The sequence below is a fragment of the Odocoileus virginianus genome, chromosome 7, assembly GCF_023699985.2.
Source record: "Odocoileus virginianus isolate 20LAN1187 ecotype Illinois chromosome 7, Ovbor_1.2, whole genome shotgun sequence".
NCBI lineage: Eukaryota > Metazoa > Chordata > Mammalia > Artiodactyla > Cervidae > Odocoileus > Odocoileus virginianus.
The window spans coordinates 16956982-16982268 of NC_069680.1; the positions used below are offsets into that span (position 1 = coordinate 16956982).

General features: G+C 46.3%; 1 protein-coding gene across 16 annotated transcripts in view; it reads left to right on the forward strand.

Moving 5' to 3' along the window:
• Positions 1-822: 822 nt before the first annotated feature.
• VWA2 (von Willebrand factor A domain containing 2) overlaps positions 823-25287 on the forward strand; it is a 49767-nt gene continuing 25302 nt past the window's right edge. For 2 of the 16 annotated variants that reach the window (XM_070470234.1, XM_070470225.1), the window contains exons 1-5: positions 2131-2467; positions 9404-9465; positions 13544-13618; positions 15094-15227; positions 21305-21414. In XM_070470234.1, coding sequence (XP_070326335.1) covers positions 2307-2467; positions 9404-9465; positions 13544-13618; positions 15094-15227; positions 21305-21414 — 542 coding nt within the window. In that variant the 5' untranslated portion in view covers positions 2131-2306. The other 14 variants (XM_070470230.1, XM_070470227.1, XM_070470229.1 and 11 more) reach the window with 14 other exon arrangements.

Consider the following 25287-nt stretch of genomic DNA (forward strand, 5'->3'; position numbering starts at 1 on the left):
TTTAGTGCCAGGGTCGGTTTGTTTCCATTGCTTTAAGGCTAGCTCTCAGAATTGTAGCAGCTTAAGTCGTGGCTGCATGTCTTCATGTGGTTAACTTCTTCCACCTGGTGTGGATTTTAGTCTCTATAAGATAGTTCAGAGGATATGGCTCAGAATATTATCTATAACCCTTGAAAAGGAACTAAAAATCCTTGATTATGCTTAATGATCAAATCTTGTTTGACTATTTTCCTTTGTTTCTGCCTTGTCTCACTTCTCTGATTAAATTTATTCTTTGGCTGAAGTTTTCTTACAAAAGACTGGCTGAGGTCATAGTCCCCTAGGACCATAGGGTCCTGCTCTTTTTTGGTGTCTCCACCAGTATTTATAGTTTCAGCTTTTTTACTTCTTAATCATGGAATGAAAATGTGAAATACTTCCAACCACACATATAAAGCTGTCAGGACATCCAAAATTAAAATGTAGCTTCTGTGTGTATGTATATATATATACTATATATATATATATATATATCATACAATAAAAATTGTATATAATTCTCGCAGTTTACTCCAGGGAGTTACTGGGTTAAACACAAATATCTAAAGGTTAAAATTAAAAGTTGATAGGTTACGCCCACTAGAACGTTAAAAGTGGATAAAAGCCACAGAAAGATGTCAAAAAGGGACAAAGAAAATCTGGCTATGATACACTATACATGGAATGCTGCTGCTATTTAGTCATGAAGTCATGTTGGACTCTTGTGACCTCAAGGACAGTAGCCTGCCAGGCTCCTCTGTCCATGGGATTTCCCAGGCAAGAATGGTGATGTGGGTTCCCATTTCCTTTGCCAGGGGATCTTCCTGACCCAGGAATCGAACCCCAGTCTCTTCTCCTGCATTGGCTGGCAGGTTCTTTACCACTGAGCCACCAGAGAAGCCCATGCATGGAACGAGCTAACGATAAAATTTTGAGTAGACTCATGCTGGAAGAAGAAACACCATAATGTTAACAGGATTATCTCTGGGTGGTGGAGTAGGTGTGGTTTGCTTAACCTCATTTTCTTTTTTTTTCTTTTGTGACGAGCACACGTTATGCAATGACACTTTTTTTTGATGAAGTATGGAAACTATATGCAATAAGAGACTTTTGTTTTTAAGTGCTTACTATGCACAAGGTGTTGTGCCAGACTGAGCTACTTTTGCTTTATGGTATTTGATTAAAAAAAAAATCAAGCCACCTTCCAGATTTCAATGAGGATGCTAGCCAAAAGCCCCAATTATTATCGTCCAACGGCAGTAACAGGTAAACAAAGGGCAACTGCCATGACAAACAGAAACGTTGCCAAAGTCAACATTTTCGCAAGGGTCGAAGCAATAAAATCCTGCGGAGTCCAAGGCGGATGGCACAGCGCTCCCTGCAGCACCGCTCGGGGGCTGGGAGACCAGAGCAGAAGTAAGTACCTTTGTTTGTCTCCCGACCTTGGCCAACGCGTTGCTTAAAAACGCGAGGGGCGGCTGCGGGCTGGCTTTCCAGTAACGCGATGCACCGCGCTCGGGAGAGCGGCCCTAGCGGGGTCGGCCGGCGCCGCGCCCCCCGCCTTCCCTCGGTACGGAACACAGGTGTCCCACGTGGCTCCCGCCCGTGCGCCCTCCCCGGGCTTAGCAGCGCCCCCTGGCCCGGGCCGGATCCCGCCGCGCGCTCCGAGCCGTGAGTCCAGCCGGCGTGGTTTCCTCGTAGCTGGAACCCCCTTCCTTCCCGGCGCTCGCACCGGAGGAGACGCCCCGCCCCCGGGCGCCCCTGCCCCGCGTGCAGAGACGGTGCGTCCCGCTTGGATGCGGCGTCGGCGCGGCGGGTTCGGTTCGTCATTGTCTGCACTCCACCGGAGCACGGCGGCGGGGCCTGCACGGCTCTCCGGGAAGTCGGCGTCCCGGGCAGAAAGCACCTGGCGCGCCCCTCCTCGGGGCACCCCTCCTTCTGTCCCGGGGCGAGCCGGCGGGGGTCTTGGGAGCCAGCGCGCTGAGGGCCCGGCAGCAGCCCCTCCGGCGGGTCCCCCGGGAACGCCAAGCGGAGCGGCTCGGACCACAGGTAAAGGGGACGGGCGTTCGGTGACTGTGAGTGGAGGAGGGAACCTCGTATTACACCTGGCCGGCCTAGCAGAGTCGTGGAACCCCTAACCTGGCTCGCCTTTTGAATAAAGGCTTTGGGGACATGCCGATCCCTCCTTCCCCCCGCACCTCCTCTCATTTTACAGAACAGATGCAGATGTTACAGTCACTGTTGCGTGGTTTTTCCAAGCAGCCCAGTGCCCCCAGCGAGGTCTCTGCATGCAGAGCCTGAGGGGGCCCGTGGCCCCGAGAAACTCGCCCTTGGCCTTTGGGAAGTCTAAGGGATTTATTCTCCATGGTGATTCACCTGCTTGGACACCAAGCCCCCCAACCAACCCCTCTGGCCAGCTGGTCCAGCCCGGCTTCCTGCACTTCTCCAGGTCAGACCCCAGGGTCTCAGAATTGCACCTTAAAAGCTTGCCAGGGGGCATGGATTTAAAAATTTGGTGGACACTCAGGCAGAGGAGAGGAGGGCACCTTGCTTCCCTTCCACTGTGGAACCCGTGGCTGTCCTGCCGAGAAGGGCTTTTCCATGGGGACGCTATGAAGTGTGTTTAGTATCTTGGAATTAAATAAAATGTGTACAATTTTCAATTTAGACGGTCCTTTAAAAACAACCCCTCTAGAACCTCTTAAGTGTTTTATAAATTAAAGTCTAAAAATTCAAGGTCTATTTTGTTTTCTCTGTGACATTATATTAAGAAATGTGCAGTTATTGAGAGGAGTCAGAAAAGAGAAGGAAACCGAAAATTCAGCGCTGCAGCTGGCAAAGGCCATGGGAGTTAATTTGCAAATGCTGTTGGCTTTCAGTAGCTTGTAGCCATTCTCTTCCTTAGATTGATGGGATACAAAGCTTTACTAGATTGTTCTTTGTGTGGGATACGGCCCTTACTCTTCTTTGTAGAAATCCAGCTCAGAGCCATCTCTTGATGTATTAGGAATTTCCCAGTCTGGATCCCGAAGCAAATCCCAGAGGTCCACAGGGATTCCATCCTTCCTTCATCATATCTGTCTCTTTGAAAACCATCCATGACATTTTTCTTTAAATCCGGTTTTTTGGTCCACCACCCAGAGCTTAGAGTAGCTGTTTCCCTTCCTCCTCACTAGGCTCAGGCTCTTGAAATGAATTATAGTCAGATGCCTATGTTTTTACAGATGAGGAAACTGAGACCTAGAAAGTTTGGAAGACTGCCCGAGGGAGAACGGGAGAGCCTGCCAGGAACCCTGTCTCCTGGGCCTGTAATGAGCACAGTCACTAATTGGCAAGTGATGACACTGAGGATAAACCATTGGTGCAAATGTAAAAGCCCTTTGTTAAGAATGTGCCCACCAGGTGTGCATCTTACAGAGTTTTTTCCACCACATCCCCAACACCTGGGAGAGTGCTGGGTGCAGGGCACATGCTTAATAGTTGTTATTGAATAAGTTAAATTTCACATCATTGTATCAGTGGAAGGGTCAATACCGTGAGTGTGTTAAAACAGTGATTCCCACACTTTGAGCAATAAGAAAAAAAAAAGAACAGTTTTAATTGAGAGGACTGTAACAGAATTGCTAATTTTTAATTTTATCCCACAAGGGTGTTTTTTAAAATGCGATAAACCCCTCACATCATCTACAAAGCTATTGGAGGCCTCTTGCGGGCCCTGCATAAGAGAGGGTGTAGGCCATGCGAGATACCCCTGCTTCAGTATCCCAAGCCATCAACCCCAAACAGCTGAACACACTCAAAGGCCCTTCTTTTAGTTCACCCTTTCATCTTCTAAACAGCTCCAGCTGCTTACTATTCCACCACAAAACCACCTGCTGGGGTTCCCTGATTGTGATCCTTCAATTCCTCACTTCCCTTCCTGATCCTGGGTCCCTTCTCTTAACTAGATTTCCTGATCTCCACTTGGGCACCTCTCTGCCCAGAGGACTTTGGCACTGTTGGCTCATGGGATCCTGGCAATAACCTTTCCAGTTAAATAGGGTGTGTAATGTAACCCCCATTTTTGAAAGAAGAAAATTGAGTGGCTAAAGTGAAAGAATGTACTTGGGAGGTTGGTGCTCAGGTCTCCTGACGTCAGATTGGTGCCCTTTGGACACCAAATGTGTGCTGCGTGCTTCTTGTCACGTCTGGGCTGCCCACATCTGAAGAACTGGGCCTGATGCCAAACTTGTAATTTACCAGCTCTTTGACCTTGGGCCCCAACTTCTCCAAGACCATTTTCACAAGTGTGAAAGTGGAATTGATCGTGTCTACCCTATAGGGTATATGAACGTAGTTATATGACGTTGCTATGTGAAATGCAGTGATAATCTTTTAACACCATGTTTAAAAAGTCTTTTACCATTATGGGGGACTTTCACACTATTTCACTGGATCTTTACAACACTGTCAGTTATGAAACAGACGATTGAGGTGGGAAGTTGGTGTTTGCAGAGTTACTCACCTGGTTAGAAGCAGAGCTAGTCAGGAATTCCATCTTTGGAGTTCCAGTCCTGTGGATGCACTTTCCAGAATCCTATGACAGTGAATTTGGTGGCTCAGATGGTAAAGAATCTGCCTGCGGTACAGGAGACCCATTCAATCCCTGAGTCAGGAAGATTCCCTGCAGAAAGGAATGGCTACCCACTCCAGTATTCTTGTCTGGAGAATTCCATGAACAGAAGAGCCTGGCGGGCTACAGTCTGTGGGGTCTCAAAGAGTTGGACACAACTGAGTGACTAATACACATACTGACAGTTTCAATAAAGGATTTTCAAATACTATCAAAACAAGCATCAAAACCTCTTGGCAGGTACAGTGTGTGGGAAGCCTGTGGTTTATGCCCAACCTGCCTCTTCTCCCCAGCCATCCAGGGACCCAAAGGGCACAGTTTGTCCCTTGTGGCTGATTTCTGGTTGCCAGACTGTTGGGTTCTGAAAATTTGTGATTTTATTAGAGAAAGCATAGAGTGCCCAGAACAACTTGTAAAATGCTCTTCATGCCTTATCGGACTAGAAATGTGTCAACCACTTCCCCTGACTGTCTGGGTCTAAGCCAGATATTTTGCCAAGTGAACAAGGAAGATGTTTGTTACAGCAAAAGACCACAGGCTTCCTGGCTGACTTACCTCCAATTTGAAAGTCTTTCTTTTCTGGTGTGGACTGTTTTTGTAAAGGGTTCAGATTTCCATTCTGCTGATGGAGAGGAGACTGCCAAGGGCTAATCTAATATTTGAGGTTGGAATTGCATTTTGTAAGGAGGTAGAAGTGCTCTCCTTTTTCACCCTGCCCTTGTTTCACTTCCGATCTTAGAGGAGAAGGTGGGCATTGTCCTGCAAAACTGCCTTTAGCTATTGCTCGGTCTGGCCCTTCTTTTTCAAAAGTAGCCTTGTTTGGCCTTTGCTTTCTTTCTGTCTCTTGGGAAATGCAATCTCCAGGCAGCACAGAGTGTGATGTTTTACGGTGCCTTGCAGCAAACCTCACACATCTGCTGTTCCATGTGCTGCTGTTGCTGCAAGGAATCAGGATTTGAAAATAACAATCAGATAAGAAGACTAGGGAGTCGGGGAGGGATCCAGGTCCATGTGTAAGAACCCCAGAAGCAAGGAATGACATGTGAGATTAGCATGAGTAATGGAATAGAAAGGAGCAAATGTGATGAGCCAGGTGTTTTGTAATGGAAGAGGTTTGACAAGGTGTACCTGGGAGTGGAGGTTCTGTTTCTGCCCCTGGGTTGCAGACCACCCCCGTCTGCTTAGTACAAGACTGCAGAAAGTTCTCAAAATCTACTCAAGTTATGTGCTCGGGAGTGGGAGTTGCTGGCAGCTGATGGAAGGCTGCCAACAGGTGAGATTCAGGGTGGCAGGTTTTTAATTAGGCTCTGTTCCTCTGTCCTGATCTCCCATAATCAGGAAGGTGACAGTGGAACAGCACACAGGGAGGCCAGAAGGAGTAGGATCCACTTATTAACTGTCTCACCTGGGGCAGAATACTTGGCTTCTCCCTGTCTCAGCTTTCCCATCTGTCAAATGGGGGCTTGCTGTGAGCATTAGGAGAGAGAAGATACGTAAGTATGGAGCCTGGTGTGTGTTAATCTCTGTCATGGCCAACTCGTTGTGACCCCATGGATTGTAGCCCACTAAGTTCCTCTGTCCATGGAATTCTCTAGGCAAGAATACTGGAATGGATAGCCATTCCCTTCTCCAGGGGATCTTCCTGAACCAGGGATCAAACCCAGGTCTCCTGCATTGCAGGCAGATGCTTTACCGTCTGAGTCACCAGGGGAGCCCACAGAGCCTGGTACTGGGTGCTTTAGTGAGTAAAGAACGCTCACTAGATGGGAGCAGCTGGTTTTTTTTTTTTTTTTTTTTTTTTACTGTGTAATTCATCCTTTCAAGTCTTAGACGTTGGGTTGTATTTAGAATGTTGAATTGGTATTGAAAAAAAGTGTTGGCTGTGTGAGGAGGGGGGATTGAGCTGAATATTTGAGATGATTGGGTGGGAATAGATAGAGTACTATTCTGTATCATCATTGAAACAACATTACATTCATTTATCTTGGTATAAAAAAGGATACCGTGAGTGCGCTGAGCACAGATTCATCAGGAAGTATCCCTCTAGCCCCCCTGCCTGAAGCATTATGATGCTGATTTCCAGCAAGCACGTGTCTCACCTACTACGAGCCAGGCACATGCAGAGACTGAGACACAGTCCCTAGTCCCTGAGCCATTTGCCACTCAGCAGGCAGGTTCAGCGTGGGCTGTGTGGCCATGGGGATTGCGGTGGGGGTCGGGGCACGGGGGTCAGTGCGGGAGGTGCTGCTGAGGTCTCAGGGTCAGCACCACCTGAACCTGGCACTCACAAGGAGGCAGTTGGTTTCCTATACTGATTTCCAGATTGCGAACCAAATTTTGTTTTAATGAGCAGAACCTTGGGAGGCTCTGGAAAAACATTCGCCTGGGCAAGCAGAGGCGCGTGGTGGAGCCAGATGGATCTGCCGAGGTTTGTCCCCAGTACTGGGAGGGGCCCATGTTCACCAACACCATGCCCTGCAGCAGGAAGCTTCTGTGCGCCCTTTAGCCTTGTCCTCCCGGGAGGCCGCTAGAATCCTAGTTTTGTTTAAAAAAAAAAAAAATCAACAGGCCTGAGCCTCAGAGTCCTGCATGTGCCCATGGTCAGAAGCTGTGATCCCAGAAAATCTTGAGCCTCAGGACTGGATGGCACAGGCATACCCTTTCCTCCTCCTCCGAGCTGGCCCTTGTGCCCAGGCCTCACCCCTGCCTGGCTCCCAGGCGGCAGGTATGGACTTGTCCTGCGGCTGTTGTGTGGAGTAAGAGGAAAGAGAACAAGAGGCATGTCCGCGCCCCCACTGGTCAGCATCCTCTCCGGCCACCTCTCTCCCGACCATGCCTGGGAAGCTCCCGCCCTCCTCCCTCCTGTGGTACCTCATCTCCGGTTCTCACTTAGATGAGGTGAGGCTGGGAAGCCTCTCAGTTACTTGAAGCACAGAGACTCTCAGCTGGTTAGGCAATTCCATTTAGTATACTTCAGAAAAGTTTTGAAATCCAGAGAGCTGAATAAACAGTGGAGTAAGGTCTGACCGTCATAGGTCCATGGGGGAGAGGAGATCAAGAGGGGATTTTCTGTTTTTTTTTTTTTTTTTTAAACCAGAAGACATCTTAGCAGCCTCTGGTCCACCCTCCTCATTTTCAGGTGAGGAACTGTGGCCACTTTCAGGGTCACAGAGCATCAGATGAGACGTGGGACCTGTGGATCCAGGTTGCACACGCTCTGCCACTGGGGGCAGAGATAGCTCCTGAGTCACGGTGTACCAGCTCAGGGTGCATGGAGTTCAGGGACGTGGCCCATGGACCTCGAGCTGACCTCGGCTCTAGGAGTAGCATGGTTAGAGGAAAGCCCGTTCGACGGGGACCTGGAGACTCGGGACTCCTCCCTTCTGAGCCTCAGGGACGCCTTCCCGTTCACTCCTGGGGTGTGTGCACTTATTCACTGAGTCTCCTCCTCAGTTTGATACCACAGCGTGCCCCCTGAGGGTAGGAGTGCAGGCCCCCGGGGTGTGGGAGGCGTGGTCAGCACTGTTCAAGAAAGCACCACCCTCCCCACCCCACCGCCCCACTTATTCATATTTCCTGCAGTTCCAGTGAGGTCTTCACGCACACCAGCTGGGTCATTTTTAACTTTTCTGCAAATCACAAGAATCTGCATTTCCTGGGTGACTTCGATGTTCAAGGCAGCCCTTAAACATCAGCCCCCTTGCTCTCAGCCTGGTTGGCAAATCCTCTGAATTCAGAATCCAGCTGTGTTGTTCTTGCGTCAGCCAGGTGTGTTTTCAGTGCCCGGACAGAGGTGGTTGGGGTGCATCAGACAAGTAACACATTCATTTCAGCGCAGATTAAGTTAGAGGCACGTGGCTGAGTCACCGAAGATGACCAGGAGACCCCTACCTGGTGTTTTGGAGAAGTGGTGTCCCTAATGGAGGTGGGGAAGGGGCGGTCCCAAGGGCCAAGATCCATGAATGGAATCTTGGGCCCTCTGCCTTGCTATGCATGTTTGTGTATGTGTGTGTGTGTGTGTATATATGTGTGTGTATATATATATATTTGGCTTTGATGGATCTTTGTTGCTTTATGTGGGCTTTCTCTAGTTGCAGGGAGCAGGGGCTGTTCTTCACTGCTGTGGCTCCTCTTGTTTTGGAGACAGGCTCGAGGCTGCGTGGGGTTCAGTAGTTGCAGCACATGGGCTCAGTAGTTGTGGCTTAGTTACCCCGAGGCATGTGGAATCTTCATGAACCAGGGATGGAATCCTTGTCCCCTGCATTGGCAGGCGGATTCTTAACCACTGGACCACCAGGGAAGTCCCTATCCATGTTCTTAGGTGCAGGAGCATGGCCCTCATTGAGGATGTCAGGTTGACTTTCGAGAGTGTCAGGTTGAAGTGAGTTTTCTCTGTCCATGGAATTCTCCTGGCAAGAATACTGGAGTGGATTGCCATTCTTTTCTCCAGGAGATCTTCCTGACCCAGGGATTGAGCCTGGGTCTCCTGCACTGCAGGCAGATTCTTTACCGACTGAGCTACCAGGGAAGGGGAAGATGTTAAGGCTGTCCTTTAAAATCAGTCATTGGAGTAAAGTCTTCCATGGCTTTTTGGGATCTGAGTGTTCTCCAAACTACTGTAGTTATCATGAGAGCAGCAGTCTCTAGGGTCGTATCTGTGCCCCGGGAAAGGCTGAGTCCTTGTCATCTTATTTGGGGGTATGACTTGGGAGAGCTGACAGAACTCATTGCTGATCCTTTTTTTTTTTAATTTTCCTTGTCCTGACCCTCTAGTCATATCAACATGCCCTCTTTCCTGTTGCTGGAAGCCATCTGCATTGTCCTGTTTGCTGGAGGTGAGTGTTCTCGGTGTGGGGAGAGGTGGGTGAGGTGTTGAGGGGTTTGATGCACCTCACATCTGGTGGGTTTTGACTTCTAAAGGCCTCTTGAGTGCATACATGTTTCTCCACTCCTGGCCACCTGCCTAGTCTAAGCCCCATCTTCTGGTGCTTGGACCACTGGAGGAGCCTCCTGACTCATCTCCCTGGATTCACCCGGTGCCCCTCCATCCTGTTCTTCACACATTTCAAAATACAAATCTGGTCATATCTGGACCCCTCTCCATTCCCACTGCCTACCTGAAATGTTTAAGTGATATTCCATTGCTCTTAAGAGGGCCTGCCTGATCTGACCTTGTGGTGTCCCCTCTGGAGCCCCCTCCTTCCTTCTCTTTGCTGCAGCCCACTCTCCTTCCAGGCCAGCCCAGCACCCTTGCTCCCTCCCACCCTGGGGTTCTCAGTTACGGTGGCCGGTCTGCCTGTATCACGGACTCACCCAGCACCTCTGCCCTGCTGAACTCCTACTCATCCTCCAGCACCCAGCCCAGCTCCTCCTGGATCCCCAGGTCAGGTCAGATCCCCGTACTAAAACCCCGTGTCCCGTGGGGTCTCTCTGTTGTGTTGCATTAATACAGATATGCGTTTATTTCTGTGTGAATTTTTAAAAATGAGCGTTTGTCTTCTCCGCTGGACACAGGCTGTGTGGTCTTGGCACCTAGCATTGGCCTTGGCACATAATCTGTGCTCAAGAAGTAGATTAGTGAATGGATAATGGAGCAAGTCGGTTTTCTATTTTCTTCCCACGTTGGCCCTCCCACATTCTAGACTCTTTGAAATACGAGGCGGTAGAAAGGAATAGGTGTGTTTTGTGGGTTGGCTGATGAGTAAGAATGAGCGGGCGGGGTGGCTGGCTGCCTGAGGCTCGCCCAGGCAGTCTCGGAGGCTCTCTTGCAGCTCCTCCCTGGTCTGTTTTCTGTGAGTAGGGGTATCCTCACTATTCATTGGCTACTGTCACCATCTGCTTGTTTTCTGGAACCTCAGGGAGATAGAGGCTGGAAGAAGGGCATGGTTGTTCAGTTCGCCCATCCCCTCCCTTGAAGCCATGTGTGTGATCAGTGTCACACAGGAACTTCATGGCCAAGGGACTGGGATGAAATGAGACATGTTTGGCGACATGAGGTCCCTGGGGGCCCAGGCACAGTAAAGCTTCTGTTTTAACTCACTTCGGAAGCTCACCCTCTGTAGCCTGTACAGCTTACAAAGCACTGGATCTGACAGCCCTCGGTTGTACTGAAGAGACAGGGAAGGCTCAGAGAGGCTAAGTGATTTGCCTGAAGCTGCACAGCTTTCAGGAGCAGGACTGGGATGAAAACCCAAACCTGGGTCTCCGCACCCTGTCCAGGAAGGCAGTCCTCAGAGGTGAAGGCTGACTTGGTTGGGAGAGGAAGCCGTAGTCACATGTTCACTGACTCTCTGTTCCAGGGGGGACGTCTGCAAAGTCCTGAGGTAGCTTCACGGGGCACCATGGGATGCCACTGGGTACCTGCCCGCTGGAAGGAGGTCTCACCTGAAGCCTGGCACCTGCCAGGACTGCTGAGCACAGGATACGGCTATGTAAGCTGAGTCACATCCGTAGTGAGTGGTCCCTGGTCACGGAGCTCCTCCTCCCATCTCCCATCCAGGGGTGGTGACTGGTCAGTCTCCAGCTGGAGAATGTGCCAGTAAAACATTTAAAAAGAACTTAGGGATTCCTCAGGGACCTCCGTGGTGGCCCAGACAGTAAAGAATCTGCCTGCAACGCGGGAGACCCTGGTTCAATCCCTGGGTTGGGAAGATCCCCTGGAGAAGACAATGGCAACTCAGTCCAGTATTCTTGCCTGGAGAATTCCATGGACAGAGGAGCCTGGCGGGCTACAGTCCGTGGGGTCATAAAGAGTCGGACATGACTGAGCTACTGACACTTTCACTTTAAGGATTCCTCAACTCCTGGACCTTTTGTCAGTGATTCATGGGCTCATTCAGGAGAGCTTGGTGCTTTCCTGCTTTGACTTCAGGGTCAAAGGAGGTGAGTGTTTTTAATTCATTTGGCCAAACTGTGTGCAGAAGGCTGGGCTGGGCTCTGTGGAGATAGGTGAAGGTGTTTCTGCCCCCGGGGAACTTCGGGGGGCACAGGGCTCATGGGAGCAGCACCTCCGTGTAGGGTGGGCTGTAGCAGGGTCCCCCAAGTTGGCAAGATCTTGAGGATGTCTGAACACAGTGATGTAGAAAGCCTCTGTTTTCTGGGAGACCAGTCTGCTGAATTACTGAGTGATTTTTGAGTTCTTTTATTTTGGGATTTTAGGGGGAAGTATCGCCTCTGTCCCAACATCTGCCAAGTTTTAGGGAAGTGGAGGATTTTTCTCTTTAACTCAGTCTACTGTCTGTGTTGTAGTTTATGTCTTGTTTCTGGCTCTGGGAAAATGGCAGTGGTGGGCTCTCTTAGATCTCATGACAGACATGTATTTGTCTGACAGTTTTTGACTATGGAGCTAATGCTGGTTCAGCATCTTGCCCTAGAACCGTCTCCTCTAGTAGAGATTGAGGGGAGGGCATTTAAGGTGAGCAGAAACTCAAAAGATAGGGTTGGGGTGGAAGTAGACACTGGTTCAGCCTGTTATTTGGGGACCAGTGAGTAGAGAGGAGCCACAGAAGGTGGAACTGGGACCAGCCATGGGGGTGGTTGACTAATGAACTCCAGCGGGTACCGCCAACTAGAGGTACCCCTCCCCCTGGAACCTGACCTCATCTTTTGGTGTCCTCTTCCTCGTCACCGTCCTGGCAGTGGCAAATCCCCCTGAGCCCAACTTCCCTGTGTTATGTGATTCCTACCACACCCCTACCTCCTTCCCAGCCTGATTCCATCACCTTTACCTCTTTCCCCAGCAGCCTCCCCCACCACCTCATATTCCTTCATCTGCCCCTGGCCTGGCCTGGCCTGCTCCTAGGTTCTGCACACCCTCACTTTGTGCCTTATGTGCTTATCTACAGGACGTGGACATATATAAGCATCTGCATGTCTGCTTTGTCTGACAGTGGGCGTGCATGTTTAACTTTTCAAATAACCCCTCCAAGTGGCAGCTCATTGTCTTCAGAACTTTCATTGTGGTTGGCTTGCTGTTCAGCACCTGGCATGTTACCTGCCCTCAGTTTATTTTGTAAATTATTATTGACTGCTCACATGCCACTACTACAATTTTACTAGGTATCACATAGAAGAAAAAGGTGTATCCACAAGCTTCCTACCCAAAACTTTTTAGCCTTTGTTCATGTTCATTGCATTGAATGATTGTATCAGTGTTACTCTGAGTCCTATCTCTATGGGTATTTGTCATCACTTTCATTCCTCTGAAACAAATAACTTTGAAGGAGATGTCTTGGTAGCACATTTTCGCTTCCCTAAAATTGTTTTTCCTTTGGATCAATTCCCAGGTTGATGCTATGTAGCCTAACCCCTTTTATGACTCCTAATTCATTTGGCTAAATTGTTTTCCAAAAAGGTTGTGCCAGTTTACTGTGCCACTATTGGAAAAGATTGTCCTGATTTAATCTTTCCAGTTACATTTAAATTTAAACCTTGATCATCTAAATTTCACATTTAAAAGGGTACCCCATGGTTTGAGTTACAGCATTTTGTCAGCTATTTGAAAATTTTCCCTGTGCTTTTCTAGGAATTCCCTTCTTTCTGTGAATTGCCTGTTCATGTTCAAGGTTAATTTTTATTTCAAGATGCTGCACCCCAGAGGGGCACCCGGTTCTTATGCCTAACCAGGGGCAAAACTCATCAGAATCAAGGCTCTCTATATCCCCTGGGTAGCTATTTTTAATTTTTCTCTTCAAAATACCCAAAGTTAAATGCAAAGGTGCCTGGTAAAGTTGGAGTAATTGGAGAGGGCATTATTTGTGTTATCCACCTGGTAATTTTTAAGATACAGTATCATTAAACTCTTCCACGTCCCTGTGTTCTCTACTGTTACCTGTTCATTCTGGTCACACAACGTGGAGATGAAGACTCCTCCTCTTCCTGCCTTGTAAAGTGTGCTTATGTTTTCTCTTCCAGTGCCCCCATCCCTCCTTCTTCAGGAAGTCCATGTGAGCAAGGAGACTATTGGGAAGATTTCAGTCGCCAGCAAAAGTAAGCCCGTGTGTTTCTCAACCCTCCAAACCCTCCCACTCCGGCCTCTATGTAACGGACCCAAGGGAAATCTTTTGGCTTCCGACGTTTTCTTTCCCAGCCCTGTCTTCTTTCACACTGTGGCCAGAGTGATTTCCCCCAAACAGAGGCCTGACCAAGTTCCTCTCCTGGGTGAAAAACCTAGGAAGATCCCTATTGCTGAATTTCTTGGCCCTTGCTTCAAGGTTCTTCTGTTGTATGACCACTGTCTACCCAGCCAGCCTCATCGGCTGCTAGATTTCTTCCTCTTTCTCTCTGCTTGGCATTCCCTCCACATGCTCAAGCCTGCCCTCCTGCTTGCAGGGACTCTCCAGTCACCTTCCCTCCCTCTCTGGTGAAACCCCCCTAGCTTGTTGCTACTGGGTGGCACCTTCTCACTGGTGCTTGTCTGACTCCCACTCTCTCATCTCCATGCTGAGGTGACAGGGTGTAGACTCTGACACCCTGGGTTGGACTCCTGGCTACACCACCTCCTGGTACTTTGACCTCAGGAAAGTTCCCTGAATTGCCCTGTACCCTGCTTTCTTTATCTTGCCAATGGGAATACAAATTGTAAATCTATTTAGGGGTGGGAGTTGGGGGGGCTAGGAAGCTGCTAGCTAAAGGGTACAGAGTTTCCTTTTGAGGAGATGAAAGATGTTCTAAGATTGACTGTGATAGTAGAATATCTCTTTGAATATACCAAAAGCCATTGATGAGATTGTTGGATGGCATCATTGACTCAGTGGACTTGAGTTTGAGCAAACTCTGGGAGACAGTGAAGGACAGGGAAGCCTGGCGTGCTGCAGTCCATGGGGTCACAAAGAGTCAAGACACAATTGAGCAACTGAGCAACAACAAAAAAAAAGCCACTGAAGTGTATACTTCAAATGTTGACTTGTATGTGAGTGACATCTCAAGATAACTGTGAAAAAATTAAAAAAATTATAATCTATCTCAAGGTGGTTATGAGAATTAAATAAATTAGTGCATTTAAAGCATTTAAAGCAGAGTACCCAGCCTGTAGAAAAGATGTGGTCAGTGCTTGTGATTACTTGGGCTCTTGGGTAATGCATCCTTATGTCCCAGGGTGCCTGACTGTGTCCCAGGCTAGGTTGTGAACCCCGAGGGCAGGATCCAAGGCTCTTGGGTATCCCTCCATGGCTCCAGCGGCCCCTCCTCTCAGATGGCTTAGTTAGTGTTGTTGAATTAGCCTCTTGCATTATCACACAGACTTTCATCAGTGTTGTGCCCATGGTAGGCCCATGCTCCCCACTGCACGGGAGCATTGCCTGTGGCCCAGAATCGTCTCCTGTGTTATCTCCCCCACTGCACTAAGAGGAGCTTGACCCACTGCAAGATTGTTTCCACCTCCACTCTGCTCTGGGAGGAAGATCTTCTCAGGACCAGACCACAGGGAAGCTGGCTGTCACTCATGCTGCCCCCCTCTCCCCTAGTGATGTGGTGCTCGGCTGCAGTGGACGTCCTGTTTCTGATGGATGGTTCTCACAGTGTTGGGAAAGGGAGCTTTGAGAGGTCCAAGCACTTTGCCATCACGGTCTGTGATGCTCTGGACATCAAGCCCAGGAAGGTGAGTGCAAGTCTCATTGTCTTTGTGTTAAGGTGTCTGGCTGCAAGAGACAGAAAGCCCGTTTTAAGCGGAAGAGTGCATTTCCTGGCTTGTAGAACCAGGAAGACCAAGGGGATGAATCCTGGTTGCAGGCACAATGGAATCCCAGGCCTCAATCGCTCTTTTTCTCCTCCTCTCCATTTTGCTTTCCTCATTTGGCTTCCTCCCCAGGCAGGTTCTCCTTACTCAGCAGAGTTGCCCTACACAGTCCTTGGTGCTAGTCATCCCCAGAAAAAGAACGCGGACTTCCTTCCCGGTGGAGCTGGCGGAAGTCCTGAGGCGGGCTCTGATTGGGCAGATGTAGGTCACATGACAATCCCTTTGCCAATCACGGGAGTCAGAGGGAAGAGCTTGTCTGGCCATTGCCGAGTGACATGCTTATCCTCCTCCTTGGGGTGGGGATGGACACTTGGACTTCCTGCTAGAAAGAGAGGTTGTGCCTGCAGAACTGCGTGAAATGGAAAGCATGCTGCAGATAAAAACTACAGCTATTTCTGAAGACTAAGGTCTTAATACAAATCAGCTCCTACCCTTTGTGTTTGCTTGAAGGGAGCAGCTCCTGCCTGGTGAATCCAGCCAGTATCTTCATTTCTTGTTCTTCCTGGTTACAGATAGCAAGTCTTAAATGTCAGCAGACTGTGCTAGCTGTGGCTTTTGTTGCTAAAAACTGTCATTTGGGAACAACTCAACAGAAAAATAGACAATAAACACAGACAGTTCCCAGAAAATGAAACACAGATGGCCCTCTGACATAGGAAAAGATGCCCAACCTCATTCAATGAAATAGCAAATCTCTGACTGATACACTATTTTCTATTTAACTGGATTACCAAAATCTAAAGTTTGGTCCCATGCTTCATTGGCAGGCCTGTAGGAAAGTGGTGTTCTCATGCTCTCATGCTGGTGGGAATGTGCAGCCTCATTATGGAAGAATTTAACAGGGTCCATCCAAATGACAAAGGCTGGGACCCTTTGACTTAGTAATTTATCCTATAGATACTCCCACAGGTACAAAATAACTCACACTCAAGGTTATTCATTGCAGTATTGTTTGTAATTGTAAAAGGTTTCAGGCAATCCAAAGGCCCGCTCACAGGGGTAAATCCTTTGTGGTGTCTTCATAAATGAAACACAGGGCTGCTGTCAAAAGTGAATGAGAAAAAATCTTTGATGTGGAAAAACACCAACACAAATGGAGTATAAAAGTAAGGTGCAGATGGTATGTATGATATGTTACTCTCTATGAAAAATGGAGATGAAAAGAGCCTGTATTTATATTTGTTTATATGTGCATGAAGAAACTCTGGGGGTGTTTGTAAGAGGCAAAGAGCTGTGGTTTCCCATTGAGGGAGGGAGTGGGAACTGAGCAGATGGGGCACAAGTCCAGGGGGAGGCCCATTGGTATAAATGCTTTTATACTTTTGAATCATGTGAACTGACTCAAAAATCAAGTAAAAATTTAAGAAGGGCATTTTGGTTTGGAAAGCTGTAATTACATGAATGAGAGACTAGTCACATACAGGTAGAGGAAGGAAGTGGTTTTCCAAGGTGACATTCCTGGATTAATCCTAGAAAAACCTCCAGGATTTAGGAGCAAAAGGGGCTTTTAATGAGAGCCAGATTTCTTCCAGAAATGACATGTCATTTGTGAGGAGTGAGCGCCTTACCCTGGACTTCCGGCTGTCTTGCATGGTTGTAGCTGACATCATTCTGTCTAGATACTGACAGTTGGAAGTTCCAAGTGTAAGGTCAACCCATCGTGGACTCTCAGAGGGTCAAGGCCAGAGGCTGCTGAGTCTGCCTTCCTCCCCAAGGGGCCCTGCTTTTTAAAGGAAGTGATTCCTTGGGGTGGAGGTGGGGGGTTGCTAGTTTTTTCATGGAGGCAGAGCCATAAAAATCAAACACTGTTGACCTTGAAATGGATGCAGTATGTCCTGAAATGGGTGGTCTGGAGATCCCAGTAGATGACAAGTTGGAAGAAAAGAACTTCACGGATTATTAGAGAATGTTTTATAGATGAAGATACAGACTCAGAGAGGCTCAGTGACTGCCTAGGGTCACACAGCAATCTTGGAAGAGAGCTCTCAGCATGGAAGAACCGGGGGCTCTTGAGCCTCAGCCCAGGACTTCACATTCTGGTCTCACAGTCACAGAGGCCGTGGACAGCTGGTGACATGGTGGAGTGTGTGTGTGTCTGTACATAGAAGTGGTGGGTGCTGATGGAATTCAGCATCCTCAAAGAGAGCATAAGAAAACTGTGACCAAAAAACACAGTATGGGTGGTACTTCTGGGAGCAACTCTCCCAACCCACAGGTGCCCAGAATTCAGGGAATTTAATGTTGCCAAGCCACATCTAGAATATGGCATTTTTAAGGTGGTAATGAAGTCGCTAAGTAGCATCGCTCTTTGCGACCCCATTTATTGTAGCCTGCCAGGCTCCTCTGTCCATGAGATTTCCCAGGCAAGAATACTGGAGTGGGTTGCCGTTCCCTTCTCCAGGGGATCTTCCTGACCCAGGGATCAAACCCACATTTCCTGCACTGCAGGCAGATTTTTTACCACTGAGCCACCAGGGAAGACCTAATTTTTTTTAAGGTTAGATATTGGCGAACTAGACAGTACCCACAACAAGGAGACAGGATAGTGAGAGGCCTGGACATTTTCGTATGAGGGAACCTGACTGTCACTTTCATTGGAAGGAGGGTGACTAGTGGCTCTGTTTTATTAACAGGACAAAGTCTGGGTGTTGAGGGAGCTATATTTGGGTTTGACATGAGAAAACTTTCTCATAGCAAGACTTGTTGAGCTAAGGAGTTGGTGTATTTTTTGCAAGCAAATGAGCGCCTCTACCTCCAAGCTGCTCAGTGGAATTGCTAGTTGAAGAAAGATTTTTGCATTAGGGTGATTTCAGATGCTTCAGTCTGACCTGTGGCTTCAGGTTTGTTTTGTTTGCAGCTGCATTTGAGGTGTCATCGTCTTGTTATTGGGCTTCCCATGTGGCATTAGTGGTAAGGAACCTGCCTGTCAATGCAGGAGACTGGAGAGAGGCAGGTTTGATCCTGGGGTCAGGAAGATCCCCTTGAGGAGAGCATGGCAGCCCACTCCAGTATTCTTGCTTGGAGAATCCCATGGACAGAGGAACCTGGTGGGCTGCAGTCCATGGGGCCACATAGAATCGGATACAACTGAAGCAACTTAGCACAGCATGGCATGTCTTGTTATCTCCGTGTATTGAATGCAAGGAATTTGACTTGCACTTTATTTTACTTTCTGGAAAGAAATTTTCAAGTAGTTATCAATTAAAGCTTTTTATGGAGGCTCTGTATTGAGTTGGATTTAAGGTGTTTGAAGTCCTCCTCTCAACACTTGAGCTGAGAAGTTCACTTCCTGACTCTAATATAATGACTATAGCAGTGATTACAGTGTGGTGAGAAATCAGGGCGGGCTTGCTTCTGAGCATACAGTAAACTGAAGATAAAAGGTAGCTATTTTGCTCCCAAACTGCCAATTAAATTAAATGCCTTGACTACTGACTCAAGCTGTTTCTATCTTGTTTTGAAGTTGGTTCCTTCCTGTTTAAGTAAATACATCCAGCTGTTGGTCTCAAGGGAGTTTTTTTTTTTTAAACCAATTCATTCACATGGTTCAAAACAAAGACATTCAATGGGAAGCATCCCTCCCAGTCACATATTTTCTATTTGCCCTGTCCTCCTTACCCCCACCCCTGCTGTCTTGAGCATCCTTACAGAATTGCTTCATGCAGATAGAAGCACTATGAATATATATTCTAATTTTTGCCATTTTTACACAAAGGGTAGCATGCTATACAGTTTTATCTCTCACCTCTTTCTCCTCACATTATCTTGAAAGTCTTCCCTATCTAGGTAGATAGATAATATAGGTACTAATATAGGCATATATCATTTTTATGTGTTTCCCAGGTGGCTCAGTGGTAAAGAATCTGCCTGCTGATGCAGGAGATGTGGGTTTGATCCCTGGGTAGGAAAGATCCCCTGGAGGAGGAAATAGCAACCCACTCCAGTATTCTTGCCTGGGAAATCCCATGGAGAGAGGAGCCTGGTGGGCTACAGTCCATAAGAGTTGTAAAGAGTCAGACACAACTGAGTGAGCGTGCACGAGCATGTGTTTTTACAGCTGATTAATGTTCCACCATGAGAGTTTACCAAGGTTCAGTTAACCAGTGTGTGTATGTGAGTTGCTCAGTTGTGTCTGTATTTCCTCTTCTGTGATTTCTGTTCATATTCTTGGCCTATTTTTCTGTCGGATTATTGATCTTTCACATATCAGCTCCTAGATACTCTCTATGTATTGGTGAAAGTAACTTTTCATCTCTGACGTGAGTAGCAAATAGCTTTTCATTTGTCTTTATTTTTTGGTTGCATTATGACACTTTTTGCCCTGTAGATGTTGTCTTCATAGAGTCAGATTTATTATTTTTTTTCCTTTACAACTTACGGACTACAAGTCCTAGTGATGTCTTTGTTACTTTGCAATCACAGAGGAATTCTCCCAAGTTTTCTTCTAGAACTTTTATGGTTGCACTTTTCACACGTCACTGGTGAATCCATTTGCAAGCTTGGCTCTGTTCTTTGCAGATGGCTGTCCTGTTGTCCCAATATATCTTACTGATGGCACCATCTTTGCCCAGTGGTTTGAGATGCCCTAATGGTTTATCACATGCTAAATTCGAGAGAAAAAGGGTCACTTCTCAGAAACTCCTTCCTGAGGTTCTCTACTACTCTGCTTTCCCATGTGCATCCTACATGCCCACCCGAGACTTGTCTAACCCTAACCCAAGACTTCCTGCTTAAGATGCCCGGCAACTCCTCCTCAGAACTTCCGGCGGGAGGAAAGTTGATGGGCTGTGCTCCCTGCAAGCAGATGCAGCTGGCCAAGTGCTTTGATCCGCCCCCAAGCACCAGGCCTGCTAAGGGATCAGAAGTGAAGGAATTCACATAGCAAGAAAAAGTCAGCATCGTTGTTTAAATATGAATCACTTGGCCCATCTGTTATCTTGGCCAGACTTCATTGTGAGATGAGTAACTGAGAATGTAATTTCTCCAGGACTTGAGAGAGCCAGTGACTAGGTGCAGGGGTTAGGCTCTCAAGAGGAAACTTAAATGTTTAAACCCTTCTCTAATCTTGACACGCTAATCTTAAGAGTTCAGAGAATGACTTTACTCACAGTTTCCGTCCTCCTGTTTTGCAAGGCGTTGGATTTTTCTCACGTGGCCTTCTGAATGAGGATGCAGAATCAGGAGTCACTGGTGGCTCTCGCTTCCTCTGCTGCAGAGGAACTTCAGCTCCAGTGGTGATTGTCTCACATTAGGGAGTTGCTTGGCCCCCAGTCTTACTCTGGCTTGGAGATCTGGCCTTCCCCTCGTTTAGCAGGAGGAGGCCTGGAAGGGTGTCCCCTCCTCAATCAAGGATGGGTGTGTGGTGGCTGTGGTTAGTGATGGGCCACCAGTTGACGGTGGCTGAGATTAACTTCTGGTTGGGCGTTTTGCTGGAAGCCTGGTGCTGGCTGCTGAGGAGACAGTCGCTATAACAGGCTTAGTGAAGGTCACAGGCCCCAAGTCCAATGGCCGTGTTCCTTTCTTTCTGGCCCTGGAGTAGGTCTGTATCCTCTCTTTTAGTTTCTCCAGCAGTAATTATGGGTGTGAATAGGGCCTCTGTGGATTAAATGAAATGTATTGAGAAGGCTTAAAAGAGTGCCTACACCTGGACTTAGTGTGAGCAGAGACCCTGAAGTGCTCACAACTCCACCCAGAGAGCTGTCGAAATGAGGGTTGAATTGGTGGTGGTCGGTGCAGAGCACAGGCACGTTTGAGCGTCCCCTTCCAAGTTCTCCTCCCCATCTTTGGAACTTTCTTCCAGGGAGATCACAGAAATACCAGCACTGGTATTTGCAAGTGGGCAGGAGGCAGAGTCGTTAGCCTTTCTCGTCCCTTCTCCCAGGGATGTTTGTGACCTGACCCCGCGCTCAGCCCCTGGGGCCCTCTGTCTCCCACTGCAGGTCAGGGTGGGAGCCATCCAGTTCAGTTCGGCCCCTCGTCTGGAATTCCCCTTGGATGCATTTTCAACCCAACAGGAAGTGAAGGCAGAAATCAAGAGGATGGTTTTCAAGTAAGTACAATCAGATACTGCTGCAATTAGAGCAATGCTAACTGCTCTAAGAATTGCTCTTGAAGGGTTGCACCTGCTCTTGACCCCACAGAGAGAGAGAGGGCTGTGGCCCGGCTTCTGGAAGCCCAGGGGTGCACAGCGGGTAATAAGAATTCCCTGCCCAAAGCTGCCCCTTATTATATAATGTCCAAGGTGGGAACTTAAATGCAAGTTAAAAAAAAAAAGAAGTTTTGCTTCTGTTGTGTGTGGTTGTCAGCTGGGGGAAAGGTCCAGTGAGGGTGGAGACAGATTAAGAGCATGAGGTGGTGGGAAGAATCCTGGGTCCTTCTCCCAGTTCTCTCCCTGGTGACCATTTAGCCAGGATGACTCACCACGCTTCTTGGAGCCTCATTTTTGTGACCTGAAAAGAGCTCTCTTCTGTTACTGAAAGCACTTTAAGAATGATGACCTGCTCTTTATGTGCTCATACACATTCTATAAATATATACATGTAGTGGGTCATGGGCTTCCCAGGTGGTGCCAGTGGTAAAGAACCCGCCTATCAATGCAGGAGACATAAGAGACGCAGGTTCGATCCCTGGGTTGGGAAGATCCCCTGGAGGAAAGCATGGAAACCCACTCCAGTGTTCTTGCCTGGAGAATGCCCTGAACAGAGGAGCCTGGGTGGCTGCAGTCCATAGGGTTGCAAAGAGTCGGACACGGCTGAAGTGACTTAGCATGCACACACATGAGGTAGGTCATGATTTTAGTCACATTACAAGTCAGCTGATGTGTGTATATGTACATACATATATGTATACATTTTATGTATACATTTATGTATACCTATATGTATGTATTTTATGTATACATAAAAATGTGTATTTTATGTATACGTAAAAATGTATATTTTATGTATACATAAAATGTATATTTTATGTATGTGTATTATACATATATGGCTATATGAATATAAACGTGTGTTATACACACACATGTATATGCATACACATATTCAATGTTTTTCATAAGCCCTGACAGAAGAATGCCTTTATTGGCCACTTGCTACTTTGATCTCTGAATCTTCTTTGGTCTCTGCTGTCCTTGCTCTCATGTCTACTGAAATCTTGTTCAAGTCCATAGTCCCAGCCAGGTACACCTGTCACCTCCACTTGCAAAGGCCCTGAGCTCTGAGGTCCGTTCATCAGCCTCAGGCCTGTAAGTCCCCAGTGCTCTCAATAAGCCAGAATCCACACACTGGGAACAGACCTCCAGGAAGCCTACAGGTCCCGGAGACCTCCAGTGACTCTTATTTTAAAATTTATTTTATATTGGACTATAGTTGATTTGCAGTGTCATGTTAGTTTCAGGTATACAACAAATTGATTCAGTTATACATACATCTCTTCTTTTTCAGATTCTGTTCTCATTTAGGTTAGTATAGCATATTGAGCAGAGTTCCCTGTGCTATACAGTAGGTCTTTGTTGATTATATATTTTAAATACTTTGTTATTTTATATTTTAAATTTCTTCAGAGAAATGCCCCTAAGGTCTTCTGCCCATTTTTATATTGGATTGTTTGTTTTTTTTACTTTGAGCTGCATGAGCTTTTAAAAGTTTTGGCAATTAATGCCTTGTTTGTTGCATTGTTTGCAAATATTTGCTCCCATTCTATGAGTTATCTTTTCATTTTCTTTATGGTTTCCTTTGCTACGGAAAAGCTTTTGAGTTTAATTAGGTCCCATTTGTTTATATTTGTTTTATGTGGGTCAAAAAAGATATGGCTGAGATTTATACCAAAGAGTGTTCTGTGTTTTCCTCTAAGAGTTTTATAGTATTCAGTGTTACATTTTGGTCTTTCATCCATTTTGAGTTTATTTTTGTGAACAGTGTTAGAGAATGTTCTAATTCCATGTAGCTTTCATGAAATTAGAAAGCTTTCATGAAATTTTCATGTAGCTTCATGTCCATGTAATTTCTTTTGCATGGAGCTGTCCAGTTTTCTCAGCACCATTTATTGAAAAGACTGTCTCGTCTCCATTGTATAGTCTTGCCTCCTTTGACATAGATAAATTGACCATAGATTTATTTCTGGGCTTCCTATTCTGTTCCATTGATCTATATTTCTGTTTTTGTGCCAGTACCATACTCTTTTGATTACTGTAGCTTTGTAGTATAGTCTGAAGTCAGGGAGCCTGACTCCTCTAGTTTCATTTTTCTTTCTCAAGATTGTTTTGGCTATTTGGGGTCTTTTGTGTCTCCAAACATATTTTTTTTGGTTCTAGTTCTGTGAAAAATGCCATCAATAATTTGAATTCAATTGAATTTGAATTGCATTGAATATGTAGATTGCCTTGGGTAATATAGTCATTTTGATTACATTGGTTCTTGATTAATATTGATCCTATTGATTCTTCCAATCCAAGGACATGTTATATCTTTCCATCTATTTGTGTCAATTTTTCTTCTTTCATCAGTGTCTTATAGTTTAGAGTCCAAGTCTTTTGCCTCCTTAGGTAGGTTTGTCCCTAAGTATTTTATTAATTTTGATGTGATGATAAATGGGATTGTTTCTTTAATTTCTGTTTCCTCATCTCTCATTGTTAGTGTATAGAAATGCAACAGGCTTCTGTGTATTAATTCTGCAACTTTGCAAATTCATTGATGAGTTCTAGTAGTTTTCTGGTAGCATCTTTAGAATTTTCTATGTATAGTATCATATCATCTGCAAACAGTGACAGTTTTCTTCTTTTCCAATTTGGATTCCTTTTATTTCTTCTTCTTCTCTGATTGCCATGGCTAGAACTTCCAAAACTATGTTGAATAAAAGTGGTGAAAGTGCACATCCTTGTCTTGTCCCTGACCTTAGAGGAAATGCTTTCAGTTTTTTACCATTGAATAAGATGTTGGCTGTAAGTTTGTCATATACAGCCTTTATTATATTGAGGTAAGTCTCCTCTGTGCCCACTTTCTGGAGAGTTTTCATCATAAATGGGTGTTAAATTTTGTCAAAAACTTTTTCTACATCTATTGAGATAATATGGTTTTTATTTTTCAATTTGTTAATGTGGTGCATCACACTGATTGACTTGAGAATATTGAAAATCCTTACATCCCTGCAATAAATCCCACTTGATCATGGTATATGATCCTTTTAATGTATCGCTGGATTCAGTTTGCTGGTATCTTGTGGAGGATTTTGGTGCCTATGTTCATCAGTAATATTGGCCTATAATTTTCTTTTTTTGTGGTATTTTTGCTTGGTTTTGGTATCAGCAAGATAGTGGCCTCATAGAATGAGTTTGGGAGTGTTTCTTCCTCTGAAATTTTTTTTGGCTGAGTTTCAGAAAGATAGGTGTTAATGCTTCTCTAAATGTTTGATAGAATTCACCTGTGAAGTCGTCTGGTCCTGGACTTTTGTTTGTTGGGAGTTTTTAAACCATGGTTTCAATTTCATTACTTGTTATTTGTCTGTTCATATTTTCTATTTCTTTATGACTCGGTCTTGGGAGATTGATCTTTCTAAGAATGTGTCCATTTCTTCTAAACTGTCCATTTTATTGGCATGTAGCTGCTTGTATATGTCTCTTACAAGCTTTTGTGTTCTGTGGCATCAGTTGTAACTTCTCCCTTTTTCATTTCTAATTTTATCAATTTGAGCCCACTCCTTTTTTTTTTTTTCCTTGATGAGTCTGGCTAAATGTTTATCAGTTTTCTTTTCAAAAAAACAACTTTTAGTTTCTTGGTCTTTTCTATTGGTTTCTTTTTCTCAATTTCGTTTATTTATGCTCTGATCTTTATGATTTCTTTCCCTCTACTAACTTTGGGTTTTGTTAGTTCTTTTCTCTCTAGTTGCTTTAGGTGTAAGGCTAGGTTGTTTATTTGGGATTTTT